The sequence below is a fragment of the Teleopsis dalmanni genome, chromosome 1 (assembly GCF_002237135.1).
Source record: "Teleopsis dalmanni isolate 2A chromosome 1, ASM223713v2, whole genome shotgun sequence".
Taxonomy (NCBI): Eukaryota; Metazoa; Arthropoda; class Insecta; order Diptera; family Diopsidae; genus Teleopsis; species Teleopsis dalmanni.
Genome location: NC_051846.1, coordinates 53330377 through 53351870, shown reverse-complemented (window position 1 = coordinate 53351870; position 21494 = coordinate 53330377). Strand labels below are relative to the sequence as shown.

The 21494-nt window shown below is 26.4% G+C and overlaps 2 protein-coding genes across 2 annotated transcripts in view; both read right to left on the bottom strand.

Moving 5' to 3' along the window:
- The window catches only part of LOC119681415 (homeobox protein araucan-like), a 44358-nt gene extending 41331 nt beyond the window's left edge, over positions 1-3027 (bottom strand). Inside the window, exon 1 of the mRNA XM_038094603.1 lies at positions 2977-3027. Within this exon, the coding sequence (XP_037950531.1) occupies positions 2977-3027 (51 nt within the window). The remainder of the gene's footprint in view (positions 1-2976) is intronic.
- Positions 3028-6906: 3879 nt separating this feature from the next.
- The window catches only part of LOC119681405 (homeobox protein araucan-like), a 158436-nt gene continuing 143848 nt past the window's right edge, over positions 6907-21494 (bottom strand). The window contains exon 5 of the mRNA XM_038094591.1: positions 6907-7033. Coding sequence (XP_037950519.1) covers positions 6907-7033 — 127 coding nt within the window. The remainder of the gene's footprint in view (positions 7034-21494) is intronic.

The following is a 21494-nucleotide window of genomic DNA, read 5'->3' as shown; positions in this document are numbered from 1 at the left end:
AAAGTAATTAGCTTAGGCATAGATAATATTTTTATTACTAACAAAAATAACTATTTTTATTTACTACTATATTACTATATTATTCTTTAGTAATATACAATTAAATAAATAATATCCAAAGTATCAGCTAACTACACTAAATAAGCGAAAGTAATTAGCTTAGGCATAGATAATATTTTTATTACTAACAAAAATAACTATTTTTATTTACTACTATATTACTATATTATTCTTTAGTAATATACAATTAAATAAATAATATCCAAAGTATCAGCTAACTACACTAAATAAGCGAAACGAAAAATGTAAAAAAAGACATTAACCCCAAATAAAATCATAAAAAGGTTATTAGAACATTTGTATCTTTTGGTAACGTATTCTAAACATTAAAAATAATCAAGAAACTAATTACAAAAGAAATCAGTATTTCCACATCTTTCTTAAAAAACTATATTATAATTACAGATTCACGTATGTTGTCTGATTTATTTTTTATTTTTCTATCGTAAAACTGAAATGAACTCCCTTAATTATCAGAAAAATTATTTTCAAAATTGAAATTCTTTTAATTGCCATTCTATGAAAATAATGTTCAGTTAATGTAGAAGTTTTTGATACTAAATCATCATAAGCCAGAATTAAAAAATCATTTATTATTTGATTGCCAAGTAAAATGTATGATCGATTTATCTAAATCCACAATTTTAATTAGTCTTTAATTAACCACCAACCAGCAATTATAATAAACTCATACCCAGTTATTATTATTTACATTACAAAAGTGTGCTTTAAAGAAGATCAAGTTAAATATATTTATATACAGAGTAGACTGAAATTCGTAGAGTTAACTATATAGTATAGAAGCAAATAATGAAGCCCAATTCTGGAGAAAATCTTACAGTCGAACAACGTGTAAACACATTACTTCATGCTCGCTAAAGTTCGTTCAAAATATCTTACAGAATAGATAATTTGTGTTAGAATCGAAAACTTTTCCAAATCTCCGCATTATATCTTTACAAAGTTCACAAATCTGATGAACTAAAAACAATACAAATAACGGTATCATTTAAAGCATGTAATACCTGTTTTCTGTTATTAGACAAAAATGTCCATAATATTTCAAATCTTTAAGAAATCAACTTAGATCAAAGATGATAGCACTTCTGAAAATGAAATTCTAAACTTAACTAAGACAAAATAAACATCATGTTCATTAGATGAAAGTAAACTATATTAATAAGAAATGGAATTATAATTTAAAATATTAGAGGCTTACACAGGGTGAATGTTTCTCATGGACGATATATAATAGAAATAAAAAAATTTTTCTGTACAAAGACACGCACCGCTCTAGATCACTTTCTATTTAATAATTAACTTAATATATATAATTATGAAACAAATATATTGCATATGATAAGTCCGCCGTCATTATTATATTATTAGTTATCAATATTCACCACCGTCAATAATATTTAAATATTTTAAAATAGTAATGCTTTATGTGCTTTAGTTGATACAGTTAAATAATATATCTGAAACAATGTGTTGAACAAATAGTAGAAATACTTGGATCAACAAAAAGTCACTAAAGCAAAGTTTATTTCAATTAGTTGAAGAGCTAAGATTAAAGCCAGATATCATGACTATATGGACTTATTTTGCGATTTACTAGTTTATACAAATTTTTACAACCCTATTGAGTTTACATACTATATTTTTGAATATGTACTAATATGAAGATATTAGTAGTTCCTTTACTTTTACTTTATATAGTAAGAAAGAATAACAAGCATTTTTAACAATAATGTCATACACCTTAGCACTACTAGCCAGAGTCAAGCTAAAGTTTATAATTAATTTAATATTATATTATAAATTATAGACCATTTACTAGTTTATACACATTTCATTCACTGTACATTTATTTTATAAATATATATTATTATTATTAGCTCTTCTCTATCTATGGGAAAGCATAGTGCTAAAGATTATAAAAAATTTTAAATTGCATTGCATTGCAGGTAGAACTCTTGACTATAATTGGAACATAATTAATTTTATTTTATATTAATTATAAATTCATTAAGTTTATAATTAATCGTAATCAATTTAATAATTATCAGCGCAATAAGTTGCTTTAATAATAGTGTAATAAACATGTAAAATTTATATGTGTGAGATATAAATCTAAGTCAAGTGATTTTATGTTAATATTAATATTATATGAATTTAATTACAATTATTTATTATTCTTTATATAACAACTGATTACGCAAATACAAAATAAGGACTTTTTATAAAGGAATAAATTTTTTTTTTATTTTAATATGTAGTAATAAAAAGTTTTATCTAAGTAACAAACGGCATAAGTGCGATTATAACAGAACAAACAAGGAATCTTGTTAGAAGATTTAAGATTATGTGTTACTACAATAGAAGCACATAATAATAGACTACAGTTGAAGAGCTACTATGTAAATAAACATAAATAGAATAATGAACATAAGAGTTTATGCTACTAGTTTCAGCACAAACTACTTGATACTGCTAAAAAGGACATATAGTGGTTATTTATTAATTACAACTATCAGTTCGTCCTTTACTCTTATTAAGAGCGATGATAATATTTGGGAATATAATAATATTTATATTATTATACAAATTATTGTTTCAGCATAATTTGTTTTTATCCTATATTAACACAATCATTTACTTTATATTCTTATAACAACAGCAACAATGGTTATGTGTAATCTCTTCGCTATACAAAAGCGGTCTTAAGGATTTAAAATATACGTTGAATAAATATTATTTATTTAATAAATATTTTTTGTCTAAACACAAAAACTACACCAATTAAAAAAATTATTCAGATCTACAATCAAAACTGAATTTATATAATAAGCACGCTTTATATATTTTATTGAGTTAGTTAGGGTAAAAACAATATTTTAATTACGAGTATCTTACCTGATTAGCCGGCGGGTAACCACCATATCCGAACTGCGCATATGCAGCCATATTCATGATTTTCCTTCAGAGTTATTAAGTTCAAAATTCAATAAAAACCTTATCAAAGTTGATAACAAATGTAACTGGTGACTTTGGATGCTGTAGCAAAGCTCCACTTAAGCTACACTTAAGCACAACAACAGTGAAGTCACAAAGAACGCAGCTTGATTAAGGTACACTGCCGAAATTTGCACCCACACCGCCACATACAAATTCGGTTTGCGTAGCGCACAGAAACACACAGCCAAACTCAGATACTCCAACGACAACAAACCAAAAATGCTGTAAGGATCTGTAAAGGATGTTGATGATAAGCACTGTCGCTGTCGCTGTCGGTGTCGGTGTTGCCGTTATTGTAGCTGTTGCCTTTTTTTCAAAACGGAAGAAGGTGCGTAGTTCGTTTGTTTGTATCGTCGAATGTTTATGTTGGTTTTTATTTGCGCCTTTAGTCGGAAAAGCTACGAGAAGAAAAGCTATTGTTGCCGTTTCCGTGTTGGAAATTGGTAAAACAAATTGTCAGGCATTTGTGTTAATGTCAGTGGGAAATGTTTTTTTTTATCTCTTTTCTTGTTATTATTTTTTATTTATTCAGCACCAAAACAATTTTTGTGTGGATTTCAATTAAACCTTTTTTTCGCAGAAAGTTCTACCACCAGTTTTTAGAATGTTTTACTGCCAGTTTTTGGTATCCTTTTTGGGTGACATGGTTTAGTATGGTTTTGAGTTTTATTTATTTGATTTTTTTATTTATTATACGATTTTATTTGTAGCCATAAATATGTCTAACATGAAATAATTTAACTTGTTGTTGACTTCGGAGGTGTTAAGTTATTTGCAAATTGTTCGGAAGTTGTTAGAACTCATCGCACTTAACCCTATATTGTTTTTCTTATAGTATTTTTAAAAGGGCTTGTTTAGCTACACATATCATAGTACTTAATTTTTTTTTTTTTTTTCAAATGTAAGGAACTTTATTATAATTTCTTTTTTACGGTAATTACTATTGCACCAATTTACTGATTTAATTTATTTTAAAATTAAATAACATATTTGTTAAATTTTAATTATTTTATATTTATCTTAAACTTGTTTACAACCTGTTATGCGTCGATTTATCTGTTTATTGTGATTTTCTAATATTAAAATAATTTCAACATTTCACCGATGTGCACCTAAACACGTTCGAACACAAACTAGTTAGTTGTGTTGAACGGTTTGTTTGGATTTCTGATTGTCAAGATATTTACAGTATTTCTGGTTGCCGCATTGTGATTGCAACGAAAAGAGCAGAACAACAATGTGTCAAACTGTGTGTAAGAGCGAAACAAAAATGAAATGTTAAAAAAATGTGAAAACATTTGTGCCATAAGTGCCACTACTCCAACAGTTGCAGATACATTTGTATCTTCATATTAAGTGAACACTACAGCTGTATTTGTGCGATACAATATTTTGTATCTGCATTCGTACGACATGTTGGAACTGGTATTACTGATTTCTGTGCTTGTTCACGCATCTCTTCATCACTGTGAAAAGCATCTTTGTGTGTTTCGTGGTAGTTGTGAGTTTTTGGCAACGCCTTCTTTTTACTTATAAAAAATGTTTCTCTTTCAACAAGTAACGAGTAAAGTACAAAATATCTAACTAGTAGAAATCAAGTTGAGATATTGTTTACAAACAATTGCTTAGCTGTTGCAGTTCTTGTTGTTATTATTTTTGTTGCTTTTGTTGTTCTTACGATTACAAATCGTTTCCCCTTTATTTATGTATGTTGCATATTTGTTTGCATTGGAATATAAATTTATGGCAGCGAAATTTGACCGCATAATAGTCTCCATTTAAGGGGCCCTGAAGCCATAAAAAAATGCTTTCAGTACATTCTGTACATTTTTTTTGGCAAATTTAAATTTACTTTTTTACTTTACATATTACATAGTTTTGTTTAGAATAAAAATGCAAAAATTCTTTTTTAAAAATATTTTTATATTTTGTTTTCATCTTTTTTTACTAATAACAATTAATGTATTTTTTCATAGACTTAGGAGTGGTTTCGTTTTGTTGCATTTACAACAACACACCCTTTTATCTTTTAGTGATAAAGCTAAACACAAAATATTTAGAATAAAAATAACTTACAAATGGAGTATTTTGCTTAAAAAATTTTTTTATACTCCGTAAAATGCTGAGTATTTCATTAAATTTATTAAAGCAAAAAACATATTTCCTTTGATGTTAGGAAGTGAAAGCAAATGTTGTGGCGATCATTGGAGCAAAGCAATTTTCTCTTAAACTTTTATTATAGTAGTTTAAGCATAATTAAAAAATAGTGATTAAGTAGATATTATAACAAAGGCAAAGTAATCTTTCTATTGAAATTTGTATTAATTTTAATAAACAAAAAACAAGCTTAGATAAATATTAAAATAAATGAGTTCCTGTTCTTCTATTAATACTTTTTTTCCTTAATAAATAGTATAAACTTAATTATAAATCATAAATATATAATTACCATAAGACTTGTGTTCTTTAAAGTCATTTTTTGTTATCAATATATGTTTTTATAACCGGATATAATCTAATTATATAAAAAAATGCTCAATACTACATAATTAAGGTAATTAAAACATACATTGATAGTATCACTGATTTGCATATACGTATGAACTGTCCTACTAAATAGACTTCATATCAATTCCAAGCTAAGAGCATACACTTCACTCACACAAGTGGTTAATGTTCCATATAAATAACATATTTTTTTTTTTATTGCTATGACTATATTACAAACAACGAGTAACTAATTATTATTATATTATAAATATAATTATTATAAATATATAGTATTTATTTTATTAATTTTTGTAATATAAACAAAAGTCAAAGTACTAGATTAAAACACCGAAAACGTATGAAAAAATAAAACAAAATTATTTAATAAGAATTCATAATCAAGAAACGCAACTATATTAAAAAAATAGTGAAAATAACATACTACACAAAATAGTATTAGAACTAAAATAAAAATATAGCAAAATCCTGTTTAGAGGTGTTCCCTGATTAAGAAGATTATTTTTACCGTGTTATATTGAAATCGTGTTATACAGAACTTATTCATATATTTATTTAAACTAATATATAATGTAACATATAACCTCTGATAAAATGTCATTGAAGGCAATGTGTAGTTTACCAGGTTGTAACAAAAGTTATTTCGTTTAATATCAAAACTATGCATTTTGTATCGTGTTATATCGAAACCAAGTTTTAAGACTAGAATTTCCTTTCAAGTACATAGGCAAAATAAATTAGTAAGTAATATAAAAAAAATTCAACGCAAGTTTTAAAAAAAATAAAAATTCAACTCAATATTATATTATAATTCAAAAATAATTATAATTTTTGTAATATGTTACAATGTTAATTTATATAATAATTATCATTAAAAACTGTGGTTAAACTGATTTCCTTACTCCAAGTTTGCAAAAAAATCTTTATCGCTACTCATTTCTAAAATTTTGTATGATGTAGCACAAATCCATATTATAATAATCACAAATTTTGTATCGTGTAATATGGAAACCGTATTGAGCAAGTATCATATTAAACGTGGTATATCTATAATAATTTTTATTACAAAAATCTTTTTCATTATCTTGTTTTGCTCTATAATTACTTTTAAAATTACCTTTCACAAAACAGTATTATGTTATATGTTCCAATTAAGCTACATGGGAGACAAGGAAATATCAGCGTGCCTCATCCAAAAATCGCATAAAGCTACTACACAATAGGAGGGCAATGAATATGGGCACAGTTCCATCCTCAATCTATTCAGTTCCTTCTGAGATTGTGTTATTTATATAGTCATCACTCTAAGTTTATAACAAACTATAGTACAGCTTTGCCATCTAACAATAACTTGATATGCGAGGGTATTTCATTAGGATAATGTTTTACTGTAGTCACTGATGACTCCAATATAGGTAACGATGTGTTCACACTTACTAAATTAAGGCTAAAAAATTAAAAGTTAAATATTACTTTTTAAAACGTTTCAAAGTAACTTGCACTTTTTAGCGTCTTATATTTATATTTCCTTTAAGAAACTTGTATATATATATACGAAAGGCTCTTTGATCATTGAGACTTTGTGCTTCACTAGGAAAGAAGAACAGCAGCAAGTAAGTCTCAGATTATTGAGTAGTGTTTCAAGCACAAATTATTGCAACTACGAAAGTTACAACTTGTCTCAAAATAGGTGTTTTAATTACTAGACATATGTTCATATTTTCAAATAATAATCCAATGCGTTTATTTTGATTGGCAGTTTGGACGGCTTTGCGCTTATATATATTTTTGATTAATGATCTTGCATTTCTTTTCTAGGTTTCTGGCTACAAAGGACGCATTCAAAATAACTGAATAGTTTAGACAAATTAAGGGAATTATCAAAATCTTTCTGCAGTGGAAAAAGTTAAATTCTAAATTGGATAGATCAATGATATATTTAATAGATAAAAATTTTTCTTTTATTCTAAGATACTCCATAAATTATTTATTTCGTGGTGGTAGCTTAAATTCCCTGAGTACCCTCTTTCTAAATTATTTTAGTGAACTATAAGCTCTTTTCTATAATAACCACATTTTAAATTTTTTCTAGGGGCGCCCATTTTTAAAGTTTTTGATATCGAAAATGATCATATATTGCCCACTTCTTAGACCGCATTTGTCTATTGCTTTTCAACTAAAACTATTGCTCCTCTATTGTTATATAAACAATAATCTTTGTTTTGTACTTATTTTGCATTTTTATTCGATTTAATGAAATATTTTTTTCAATTATAAAATTACATTATGTTAACACCACTAATAAAAAGAAGCCATGATTTCCAATTTTTTAAAATGTGAAGTTTTATGTTCCGTTTTGGGTTTCAGTAGACTTTAAAATGTTATATGAATTCGATTCCAATTTACCGGTTTTCGGTTTAGTTTCAACTGTATAACTGTACATATATGACAAATTAATGCTTTATCATGACTTGATTCATTGTTTGTAATTAATGTTTATTATTAATTACAAATTGCCTTTTATTATTATTAAAACTTCTAATATACTTTCATTTAAACTATTTCTATTATTCCTGAAAATAAATTTCCATCCCGAAAAGCTCCATTACACTTTTTTCCATCACTAATACAGCTTAAACTATATATGTTTTTCAGTTAAATAAGGATGTGTTTTTATTTATGTGTCCTCCATAATTATTTTTTTTGTCTAATTATTTTATATGGTCAAAAATATTCAATATACATCACATTCTATATTCAATTCTTTAGAAATATAGGATTCATATTTTTGTATTACCGATTTTTTTTTTGTGTTATATAATTCTCTGAACACGTACGGAACTGTACGTTGTTGAATCGAGATATATTTATATATCTTTTTTCGATTCAGTTTTACTTTTCGCTGTAGCATGAATATCAATTTCTTCTGGTTCAGCTCCGGTTTGAAGCTCCACTAATTTCACGAAAGTGCCAGTTAACAGCACTAAATATATTGAGGAATAATTACACAAATTGTTTTATAGAAAATCACTGTTTAACGTTTTTGATGTCAGAATATATTATTCCAAAATACTTCCACATATCATTAATATACAGCAACTTAGTTGACTCAGTAAATAGTTCCATACACATTTCAAATGGAGCCATAAAAAATAGTGAAAAATGTAAAAAGCGTGCTAGAAATCAGTTGTGAATATTTAATTAATTAAAATTGTTTCATTTCTGTTAAATGTCTCCAGTAATTACTATTAGCATTAAGCCGTGATTGTTTCTTCTATTTAATGTGTTTCGTTATCACGTTTAGGCAATGAACTGCTTGTTGTTTTAAAGGCAATTGCACGAATTAAAACTGAGAAGAAAGAAAAAAAAAAAAAATAAAACAACATTTTGTGACAAACAATTTGATTTTTGTATTATTTTAAGAATTTTATTTTGTATTTCGATTTTTAAAATTCTTATCATGTGTGTCTAAACGCCGACAAAACTGCACTCTTAAGGCACAAAGTGTGCCGATATTTACTTATACAGAAAAACTGAGTAAATAAACTGTCATTTAGGAAACAAAAAAGAATGAAAATATTTATTAAACGTCGAACTTATGTTTGCAGAACAATTTCAATTTCAAGTGTTTCGATCGATAAGATTCAAAGTAGAAATGCAGTACAAGTTTTAATACTTTAATCACACATAGATAAAAACAATGGAGTAATTGTCGTTATAACGACTCCACACTGTCTGGTTTTTCTTTAATTACATTCATATCATATAATTTAATACATTTATGTATCAAGCAATTTGGTAACTTTAGTCAAAAGTTTACTAAATATTTTTGTACAAATTTCCATTGTCGTAGAACAAATTGCAAACTATCATTAAACGAAATCAGAGCATAGCTACTCTCATTCCTCCATTATCCCTGGAGTATAATATCAACTTTACAAATTTATTTTAAACAATTTGCATTAAATCCTTTCTTCCGTCTTTGCATTGCTTCTTGGCTTCTCGGTTCAAGAATTTTATTAACACATTCAAGTGAATTGATGCACAAAATTTACAAAATTTCAATTTAAGAAAATTCGACAAGAAATTCTCAGAAATCTACTTCAGTTAGTGTGTACGTATGGATTTGCATTTTAGTTCGCACCAACACCTTTAATAAAAGCACTCGCATATATTAAGGTGTGTGCATGTATTTGTGTTTCAAAAAATAGACAATTTCATGTCCAAATGCTTTCCAGGTGACATGAAACAACACTTAGGCAACATCCCGTAAGTGCTGCCAATACCAACACCGTACGCCATATGCCACATGGCAAACACCATACTTGACGCTTGTAATGGCAGGCAAGTAAAAAGTAAGCTTCAGAGATGCTCAGATATACTCGTACTATATGTACTGAAAATCACAGTACTGGGGGTGATGCTGTGCCGAATTTGCTACTACTATATTATATCTGACTCAATGGAAATCTACATTTAAATTGTTTTCAATTTAATCTGCATGTTGCGTCTTACGGCTACGAACATGTCCAAAATGACATTTACCAAATATAAGTATACTATACAATAGTTGATGTCCTTGCTGCGAGCACTGGCACATCAGCACATACGAGTCTATATATATATATATATGTAGCCTTATATGTAATCGTCAACCATCAGACGACGATAGCGGCTGCAGTAGCAATTCGAACACCTAGTTATGATGATTTTATTTTTAATATGATAGTGTATGTACTCTTATAAGACATTTAAGGAAGCCACTTAAAAGGAAACATGTGTCCCAATTCACATAATGTGCGACACGTTGTCAGGAGCGCACAGGCTATAATGCCAGCAACAGAAAGGAGATTGAAATGAATATGTACAAATCTGGCATAAATTTTAAAATTATTTTTAACAAATTTATGTAGAATAGTAATATTGTATTTCACTCTATATATGCACATATATAACTATTATATATAAATGCATTTAAAATCAAATTTTAAAAGAGTAAATTTTGGTGAATTTATAAAAATTACAAATGAAAAGTTACTTGTGCCTCTTCTGGCGCCAATAAGTGCGAAAGAAGATACATTAAAAACCACACAGAAAATTGTCATTATCATTATGATACTCTCAAGTGGCACAGGATTCTTTGTAAATCACTTGTACAGATTATAAATGAGTGCAGGTTAACACCCATAAAAATATCTCACTTTACATAAATTTCCTCTTAAAAAAGGAATCTACGCATTTTTCACATCTCAAATTCCAATAAATCACTGCGAAAACCAGATGGTCTCGAATGCAGTCAATATACAAAAATTTGGAAACTGAAACTGCATTTTCTATTTATCAACTTCATGCACATCTGTATGTATACTATACATAAACATATCATGGACATTATACATTATATGGTAATCAGTACAATTAGCACTTTGTTTCTCTGTAGTGATACGTAAGCAACCTTGAAAATTTCAGTGACAATTTAGTAATCAATTTAATATTTACTTATAGTTTAATGTGATTTTCAACTTTTATGACTATTAAAATTTATTATAACATTGCGAAATTAAAATCAATATAAATAAAATCAATATATTAGAATTGAATGTCCTCTAAAACATTATTGGCATCTTGGTAAATATGATCACAATACTATTAAAATTTTAATATTTTATGACATTATTATGAATATTTACTATCACAACATTCTAACTGCCAAATAACGTCACCATTTACAATATTTATATACGACTATTCATTACTGAGACCACTGATTTGCTCTTTTATATATTTTTCGTTAAACGCAATTTGGCTCACTTGCCTGGTCTTTGCCTTACCTATTTTATTTTATTATCTGCAGTCTACATTAGATACTGCTTAACAGGATCCAAATCATCAGTATAGACGGGATCGCAGTTGGAATTTCAAATAAAGTTGTCGATCACAGTTACGCAAAGGAATGACAAAGCATAAACCCATGACTAACATTACGTGTTAAAAAAAATGGAACCATTGTTCAAAATTCTTTAATAGGTCATCTCATTGCTAATTCTTATAATATTTCTGCAATGTTTTTTGGAATGGTATCGTTTTTACCATACCATGTAGATAATGCTATGCCTTTAGCTTTTACAAATCCCTATATATATAGTATTTTTAATACATAAAGTGTTTTTTTAAAGTCTACCAACGGGGGACAAAGATTTGAAATATAGATTGCTCATATATGATTGTTATTGTACTTGTATTTTTGTGAACTAAGTTAAGAAGCTATATTCTTCCTTACTCATTCATAATATTTATAATGTTATAAATTCAAATTTATAATATTTTTAATTTATTTTACGTTGTATATCTCTCTCTTTTTATCGAATATATCTCATTAATATAAAAACAATAATATGCTTTCCTTTCTAAATTTAGTCTATCTTTTAAATAAATCAAGAATAAAAATATTTAGTTAATATATTATTTTTTCACACTTTCCGCTCAATAAATATAACGTAATTGGAATAGCAACTTTCCGGTTTCCTTCTACAAAAAATATTTTAAAATATTAAAAATATTTATTTTTATCATTTTATATTGTTTGATGCTATTTATATGAAATTCTTAATTTTTTCCTATATTTAATTGTGTTTCTCATTATTGTGAAGCACTTCTCATCGTGTTTCCCATTATTAGTGGTTCGCTAGCACTGATTCCTACTTTACGATATCATTACATGTGAATTTACTTAAGCATTGACTGATTGTATGAATGAAATGAAGGAGTTCATTTTAAATTTATTTTAATATAAATTGTATTTAGTTAAGCAATTTATGTGCAGTGTAATATGTTTAAGGTATTCTAATCTCAATATTAATTTCAATAAATATTTTCTAATCATATCAAATTTTTTAAAAACACTTTATAATTGTACAATTTTCAAAACAGAGGCAAAAATATATTTTTATAAATTTTTTAAACTTAAGATAATGGCACCTGTCCACATGACGAGTTCATTCAATGCACACTTGTGCAATTTCCCAGAAAATAATTGTTCAAACATTTTTAGTAAACTCATCGAAACTCCCCCACTCCTACCACCAACGCTTAAGTAGCAACAGCACTTAGTAAGCCTCTTAATGTATTTACCCTTCTAATAAGAGGAAAATGAACCCCTAAAACTTAATCTTTATTATTTAGTGGAAAATTCTGTTTGCACACATTAGCTTAATCTATTATGTATGTAAATATAATTGTACATTTAGTTAAATCAATATGTATGTCTTATATATTATGCATATAATTATGCAATGTAAAAGAATATAAAAATGTTCACATATAAATTTTGTACACATTATAAGGTATTTATCTATATAAATAAAACAATTTTTAATATTTTTTATTATAAATTAATTGTGCTTAGGTGCACAATGATTTCCATATCTACTAAATGCTTGTTAAAGTAAAAGTCTTTTTATTTATTGAGGGGTTTCTAAATCTTATTGAAATATCTATAATATCTATATCTATAGATATACGATATTATAGAAATAATAAATAATAGATAATATAGATATTAGATAATATAGAAATAATATCTATAATATCTGATATAACTTTAGAAAATGATTCATCATAAATGACTTCAAAAATTGTATATTTTTTTTATACTTTTCTACATTAACATTAAACCATTTAAAGCCTCACTTCATTCTAATAATCTTACAATGTTCTTTATTAATAATTAAAATATTATTTTACCTAATCGGAGATTTTTTTTAAAAGCTTATATGTAAATACTGCTGATAATGATGATCACTCATAAAGCTTCATAAAGATATTAAAACATAGAAACTTTGAAAGAACTTTAACTCGAGTAATTATTGTATGAAAAGTAGTATTCTTTACTGAAGTAAGCTTTTAAAGCATGTATAATATATCAACTACATGCAGTAGGCACTATTAATTCTTATTACCTGTCTATATTTAAATACTTGAACTAAGTTCAAGAAAACAACTAAAAATAATTTCATTTGTCCTTATATGTAATTCTAACTAATCTCATTAGTTTTAAATAGTATATTAATGATAATATTGTTAAAAATTAAGGACCACCTATAAAGAGTACAATTAATCTTTAGAATCCTTGTAGAAATGTTGGTTAGTTCTTTAAATTCACTACAAGAGGGTTGCATACACTTTTTGTACATGTTTTATAATACAGTTTTATTGCGTCAAAATTGAATTATCACCTCAAGCTCCTGCCCAAATATCTGTACAACAGAAACGCAACTTAACGCAATACCATGAGTTGTATTCATATGTGAATTGGGATGCATCATTTTCATGAAATTGCAACATCTGCTATGTGGTTTTCATTTAATTTTCATCGGGTGTTCGAGCTAACCCGCAGCAACAAACGAAACTGATCGAATGCAACCATTCACATAACTGCTTGAATGCGTATGCTCTTAACATCCGTTCCTTGTTATAAATGACTGCCAAATTCAGACAAATATATGTATATATATATATACCTATGTGAATTTATCTGTGCATTTGTAGTTGATTTTATTAATTTAAACGCGCATAATTACCATGACATTTTTATGGGCAACAACCCCTCAATGCAAATAATTTATCGCTAATAAATGAGCTGCAACTCACTTAACGTTTAATGTTTTGTTTTCTTTTTTACCAAATTGAAATGTCAAAATAAAGAATTAATAATATCTATTTATGCATATGAAAAAATATTTTTTTAAAAAACTGAAATGTTCGAAAGAATTTAATCTTCTTTAAAAATTTAAAGAATTTATAAACATATTTCTATCCTTTTAATATAAACTCTTCATAAGTACAAATTCAACAATAATTCAAATTCAGAAGCCAAAAAACACAATAATAACAACAATGAAAATGGCAATCATTACAACCCAAAAGGAGCAAAAGTACATGTTATTTGTATTAATTGGGTCCAACTCGAGTGCACAAGGATAACAAATATAATAAAAATAACTTTTTGATGAAAAAATAAAGTTTCGACGCACTATACTAAACAAATTGCAGAAGGACTACTACCACCCAAAATCTGTTCCAGCTCCAACACTCAACGTTCACAACTGAAATTTTGCTACCTGCATTTTGGAGTTCTTATCCCAATGCCTTTACGCTAGAGGCACTTTCATCGTTATTCTACTTTTATGGAGCCAACGTTAACATGACTACACAAATGTTTTTCATAAAACATGTTGCAAAATTACTGCGAAAAGTCCTTGGAGACATTTAAATTTTTTTGCCTCCTTAACAAGGCAAATATATATATGTGTGTATAAGCTTTTTATATATTTGTGTTGGTAACATCCTTATTAGATATTGCATACACTCGCTTGAAAAAATAAAACAGTGTTATAAAAAATGATTTTCAAAGGATACGTGGGGAAAATATTTCATGTTTATAGCTTTGAAGCACAACAGTAATTGGCTGAATAAAGCTTATACACAAAGGGTTGTTCTTGTTTAACAATGTTCGAGTTGATGGAAAATCATGTTAACAAAATACCTTTCATGCATCTCATTAGTTGAAAAAATTCGAAAACCCATTAAAAAACTTTATAGAGAAAACTTTTTTTCAGAAATTCTATTCCATTAGCTTTTTGGAAGAGAATGGGAAATCATTTTTTTTTTGCAATGATTATTAGTAAAAACTTTATTATATACCATTATAATAATAAATTTAAATTAATATATATAAACACAAACTTGAAATAATATTCGTTGAGTCCTTCAACTTTTTACGTAAACTCAAAAAGTTAATACATTAATGAAAAATAATTAATGATGAGAATTTTAAAAGAAACATTCAAATTATTTTAAATATATATGTTATTTTGGAATCATTTCATAATATTTGCAACTAAACAAATATTAAGATATTATCTAGGTATTAGTACCGATCCTATAGCGCGCTAAGATAAACCATATTCTACTGATAATATACAAGATGCATATTCAAATAATTTTAAACATATATATCATTTTGAAATTATTTCATAATATTATAGTTGCAACCGAGCATATATTAAAATAATATCTACCTACTAACACCGATCCTATTGCGACTCTATGCCGTACTAGGGGAAACGGATACTAAGAAGAAGAAGAGTACCAATCCTATAGCGCGCTGAGTTAAACATACTCTACTAATAATATACAAGATATAGCCACCATAAAATCACAATTTTTGTAGTGTGTTTTTACAATTGCAACAAATTTAGCGTATGAAACGATGTATAAATATTTTAAATGTCAAACCTAATGCTAAATATTTAATGCCTTGAATGATAATTCACTTAAAAATAGTGGTATTTTTATCCATTATAATTTTCTTGCCGAAAACTTTTTTAGTTTAAACAAAAAAAAAAAATAAACACTCATTTACTGTTCATTTTATCATAGAAAGTGTTTATATAGATGTTTTCATCAATAATTTTTAAACTTACTCAGAAATTATTATTCTCTTGCCAGCAAAATTGTATATACTTAAGTTAAAGTTCTCTCATAAAAGCATCAATGTAAATTCAAAAAACATGTACATACAGAAAAGAAAAAAAAAATTTGCAACAGCAACAATGTTGTCTTGTGTACCATTGAAGTTTATTTGCATGTAGTGTATGGTACGAAATGCAATTATAATATAAGTACTTTGCAAGAGAATTATTGAGTAATGAAATTTTATATACTAATTAAAAATTTGTATAAAATCAAAGGAAGGAAGGAAATCTGCTTTTTCATTGATGAAGTAGATATTGCGCAAAAACTGTATTATTTAGTATATATTTGAAAAATTGTCATTTTTAACAGCACATATCCCTGAAAACTTTAAAAAGAGCTCAAGATGATAGTTTCTTGTAAAATTTTATATAAAAAATATTTTTTTAATTATTAGAAAATAATATAATTAATTTATAGAGAAAAAAGAAACTTTTTCTAGGTCCTCTTAACACATATATATGTTATATACACATTTTACTTATATATATCTATTGTTCTTAGTTAATCATTTTTTGTGAAAGAGTTTTAGTAAGTCCAATTTTAAAAGGTTTCTATATAATATTGAATATCTTCATTATCTTATTGAAAATATCTTATTTTATGCCTTAATAAAGAGACTGCCTTGAAGATTCATTTATAAAATATTTTACTATAAATATTGTAACTAAAATTTCCACCGAAGATTCTTGATATTTAAAAATATATAGAACTCATAGTATAAAACATATACCCATAGGTATGTAAAATAAAAAAAAAACATTTTTATATGACAAGAAAGTTAAAAAAATTTTAAGTTAAAAATTTTAAATTTGATTTTCGTCAAATTTATAATTTAATTATAACTAAAATAACTATATAGTATAACTAATTAAATTTATGACAGAAGCAGTTTTTTACCCAGCAGCCACAAAACTATAGATAACTTGCGTTGTTCTAACTGGGAGTTTAGTTTATTGGTTGTTAACATTTTTCATAGAGCATATAGCTAAGCTATATCCAAATTGAATGTACTAATTACTATTTTTTTTTAGAATAAAAATTGTTGACTTAAGAAAGAATATTTTAAAAATATTATAATATAAAAATATTATAATATTATAATATAAAAAAATATATATAAAAATATCATTATAAATATCAACAAATTATTTGTAAAAATAGTGTATTGAAAAAATCATTTTCGGATTACAATAGGAGTGAATTACTTTACAAATATTATAAAAAACTTCACCTTAAACTGAAATATGGAATACACTATAGATTTATGCAATTTCTTCGTAAATTCTAAATCTTTCTTTTAACCTGCATGGATAAATGAATGACAATGCGAAGTATATATAGAAATTTTATTAGAGACTACTATATATTTTCAGACACTTGAATTACTTGACTTTCATTTGTTTACATTTGTTTTAACAAGTAATTAAGTACGCTGATCAAAAAATAAAGGATTAAACATAAATTTAATATATTTTATTAAATCGTCTTTCTTTTCTATTCAAAAGACAAAATTAATAGATTGGAAATTATATATCAAATTTTGGAATTTAATAAATGATATTAATTCATGAGAATATTAACGAATTGAGCATATTAACGAATTTTATTCACGATCAGTATTAAACGCCACTTTAACTTTGACTTTAAGAGATGTCGAAATATTATTATATATATATTTTGAGCCTTATTAATTTTTTGTTATATATATATACATTTAAACTATTTATTACATCATAATCCATTAAAAAAAATATGTTCTTTAAATCGATGTATATTTATTTTATCTTAAATTATTTGAAGCCAAAGAATTCTATTGATTGATTATGAAGGGGATAAATATTAAGGTATACAGCATAAAAATTTTATGTTTTATAAGGATATTATTTTGACTGGACTCTCAAGCTGTTCTTGACATCGTCAAAATATTATATCTGTGGCCTTGAAAACATTTATTGTTTTCAATATACGTATATAATTTTAACATGACTGACTATCAGCTTGGTTTTAGAAGTATGTCTTATCCAATTTGAGGCACACGATTCACGTATGTTTACACATTTAAGCAACAAAAACAATCAATTGAGTTATATTTTAAAGACAATAATATCATGGATTATTATTACAAATATAAAATATTTATAGATGTAATGCTGATTAACATACACTTAGCTATTTCCAAAATACAATTATTAAGGTCAATCGAAACAACTGATTAATTAAAACAATAATATATTTATATATTATATTAATAGTAATATTTTTCTCATTGTATATGATGTATCAATAACTCATTTGCAGTTATATAAAGAAATATAACGAGAATCAGCAATTAAACAGAATAAAAAATTTATTATTTTTTTAATATAACTTGGTCTATAGGAGCATTTGTCCCGATTTTATTTAAGGAAACTGTGGATTTCCAGTCCAAAATAGAACAGTATTATCTCAGTTCGTATCTGCCACTGGCATCTACACTTTCTGTTGAATAAAAACCTTTGGTGCTAAGATTTCAATTTTCTACTTAATGTTTTTAATTACCCAGTTTTAAATTTTGAATCATTTTTATATTTTTTTTCACATTTGTATATTATTATCTTATCATAATAATTATGTTATTAATAATAGATATATTAGATATATTATTTTAATATTAATTTGTTGGATTAACTGTTTTCTCTTTTTTCATTTCAATAAACGTAACAATATTTGTTTTTAACAACTATCTATTTAAGTTTTAATGACATAGAAAATTAATAACAGATTAACTATTATTTCAGCATACAATTATTAATAGTTAAAAAACTTATGTTAGAAGAATTCATAAAAAAAACTCACTTGTCTTGTATTAAAAAATGTCTCTTCTTCTTCACAACCGATCATTTCTGGCAAAAACAAAGATATTGGTTCCTGCCAATCTTCAGATGCTAAATTAATGTTACTGTTCATTGTGATTATTTTTTTTTTTTGCTTGCTCTGCAAACAATGAAGCACAATAAAGGATATAAATTTTTTCTCAACTTAAAAAGTTATAACATATAACTACACTTCATATAATTATAGAAAGACATATTTTTTAAACTGAACTAATTTTCGTCTTCTGTATTAAAATATTTTACTGCGTGGAATTACTTCCTTAGCTTTTAATGCACAAAATACGAATGACAATTTGTTCAGATTTGAAAGGATGTGAGATAAAATGAATGCCTACAAGTGTGCTATGCTATAAAAAGCTTTTATGACAACGAAACCTATTTATGTTGTGCATCAAATTCAAAAGAGACTTAATATATTAAGTGCCGCTGTGATATTTTTTATCATACTTAACATACTTAATCGTTTATATATTATTTGTTTCAATAAACATTTCCTTCAATCTCTTACAACTGCCGTTTCAATTTTCGAAAGCTTTTTTTCTCTGACGACCAAAAGCTCACTGCTTGTATATTATCCTTTCTGCAGGAGCAAATAAGTGTGGTGAGTTTTACTCAACATTCAATATTATTCAACTTCAAGCAAATACATTCAATCATTTGTTGTTCATCTTTAAATTTCGGTTTATGTGGCTTGTCGTGAAAAGCGTTTATTTAACCACAAATTACAAATTTACATTGACTTAATCAAATCTAACCCAAATTTCTATTTTATTACCTCTTTAAGAACTTTTTAATCCTCTGGCAGTTAACAAAGTTTTTACGCTCGTTTGAATTATGTGTCTTATCATTATTTACGTAAGTTTATTATTTTGTTTAAACTATCAAGACATCTATTTGGTTAGTATTACGTGTTAGGATATAATCCTTAAATACCTCTCCATGCATAGAGCTTTGTTAGACTTACAAAGAGCTAAGAAACTCATAAAATGATTTGTATTGTCAAGGGTATAAAATTATTTAGTTACAAAATAAATTAAGAACTATTTTATTATTCAACGAATAAATATAATATAATAATTCGAATAATAATTCGCTTTGTTAAAGGTAATTTTGTTTTTTTTTTCAAAAATTCCCTTGCATATAATTCGATTCTATTTGATAATTCTTTGATATTTGAGATGAATTAACTTCAAGCGCATTTTTCTACATTTATATCCTGACGTAGTTGTTTAAGCTTCATACACCTGCTATCACAGTAATCTATTTTTTATATTCTTCTGAAAAGTAGAAATCTTCGAGGTCGTTAAAATATTCATAAGGAATTCGTATTCCTTCCAGAAAATCATATTTTTAGGCAAGGAAATACAAAGAGGCCAAATAAAATAAAATCTGGGTAATATGGTAGAATAGATTAGGCTGAGAGAGCGTATGCTGATATAATTGTCAGCACTTTCACTCAGACACATTTATAGCCCACAGTTTCTTGGGTAAGGCGAGTTACACTAACCATTGGTGTCGTCCTTGTTAAACTATTTCGTCTTTCAGTTAAAGCTGAGTAGATCTGGCAAATCCTATTTTGTTATTTCTATCAGATCAGTGAAAAAATGGTCGCCAATCAGTGAGTTGTAGTCCTGGACAAAAATATAAAAAGTAATTAATGGATTCTATTTCATTTTTATCATAGTTACTTCTGCACAGTCCAATTTAAAAACGACACCGTTACAACATCGGTGCAATAAAGTGGTCCTTTAATACTGTAACAAGTACATTCACTAAAAGTTTGCTGAATCTCAGAAAGCTTTTCATTTTCTTCCTATCTAATCTAGACCATAAGGGCAATCTGATAAACTCACAGACTTCGCGATGATTAGTTACACATCATTTATCGCTCACATACGATGGTGAATCATTTGTATTCCTAAATAATTCACACATAGGAATCAAATATCCCAACTTTCAATTTTCTTTACTACGGTTTTTGGTATCATATAGTCAGTCGCAGTTTCGAACTTTCAGAACAATCTTTTCCATACCTCCTCCTCATAGTTTCCATAGTTAATTGTCTTCCAGCCTTTAGTTATATGTGGATTATAAGGTAAATGTGATAACATCTTATATAGTAAATAATACAAAAATACAATCAATTTTGTTGTTATAATTACTGATGGGCAGATGCGACCAGTAATTTTGAGATTTTATACTCACATAACAAAATTGAATCATATAAATATGTATCTTTATATTATTTAATCAAAATTGAATTATTTTAATATCAGACATGACAAAAATTTTATTTTCACACAAAATAAGAGGAAAAATATCATAGAAGTATAATAAAAAACCGACACCTATCTTGGCGACAAGTATTTCATATGAAAATACTATTGCCAAGTATTATGAATACATTCATTTCCGTTTTTTACATCAAAAAATCTTACTTACCTATTTTAGATGGGCTTTTAATAAGAGTATGTTGTCACTTGTATTACCATATAAATT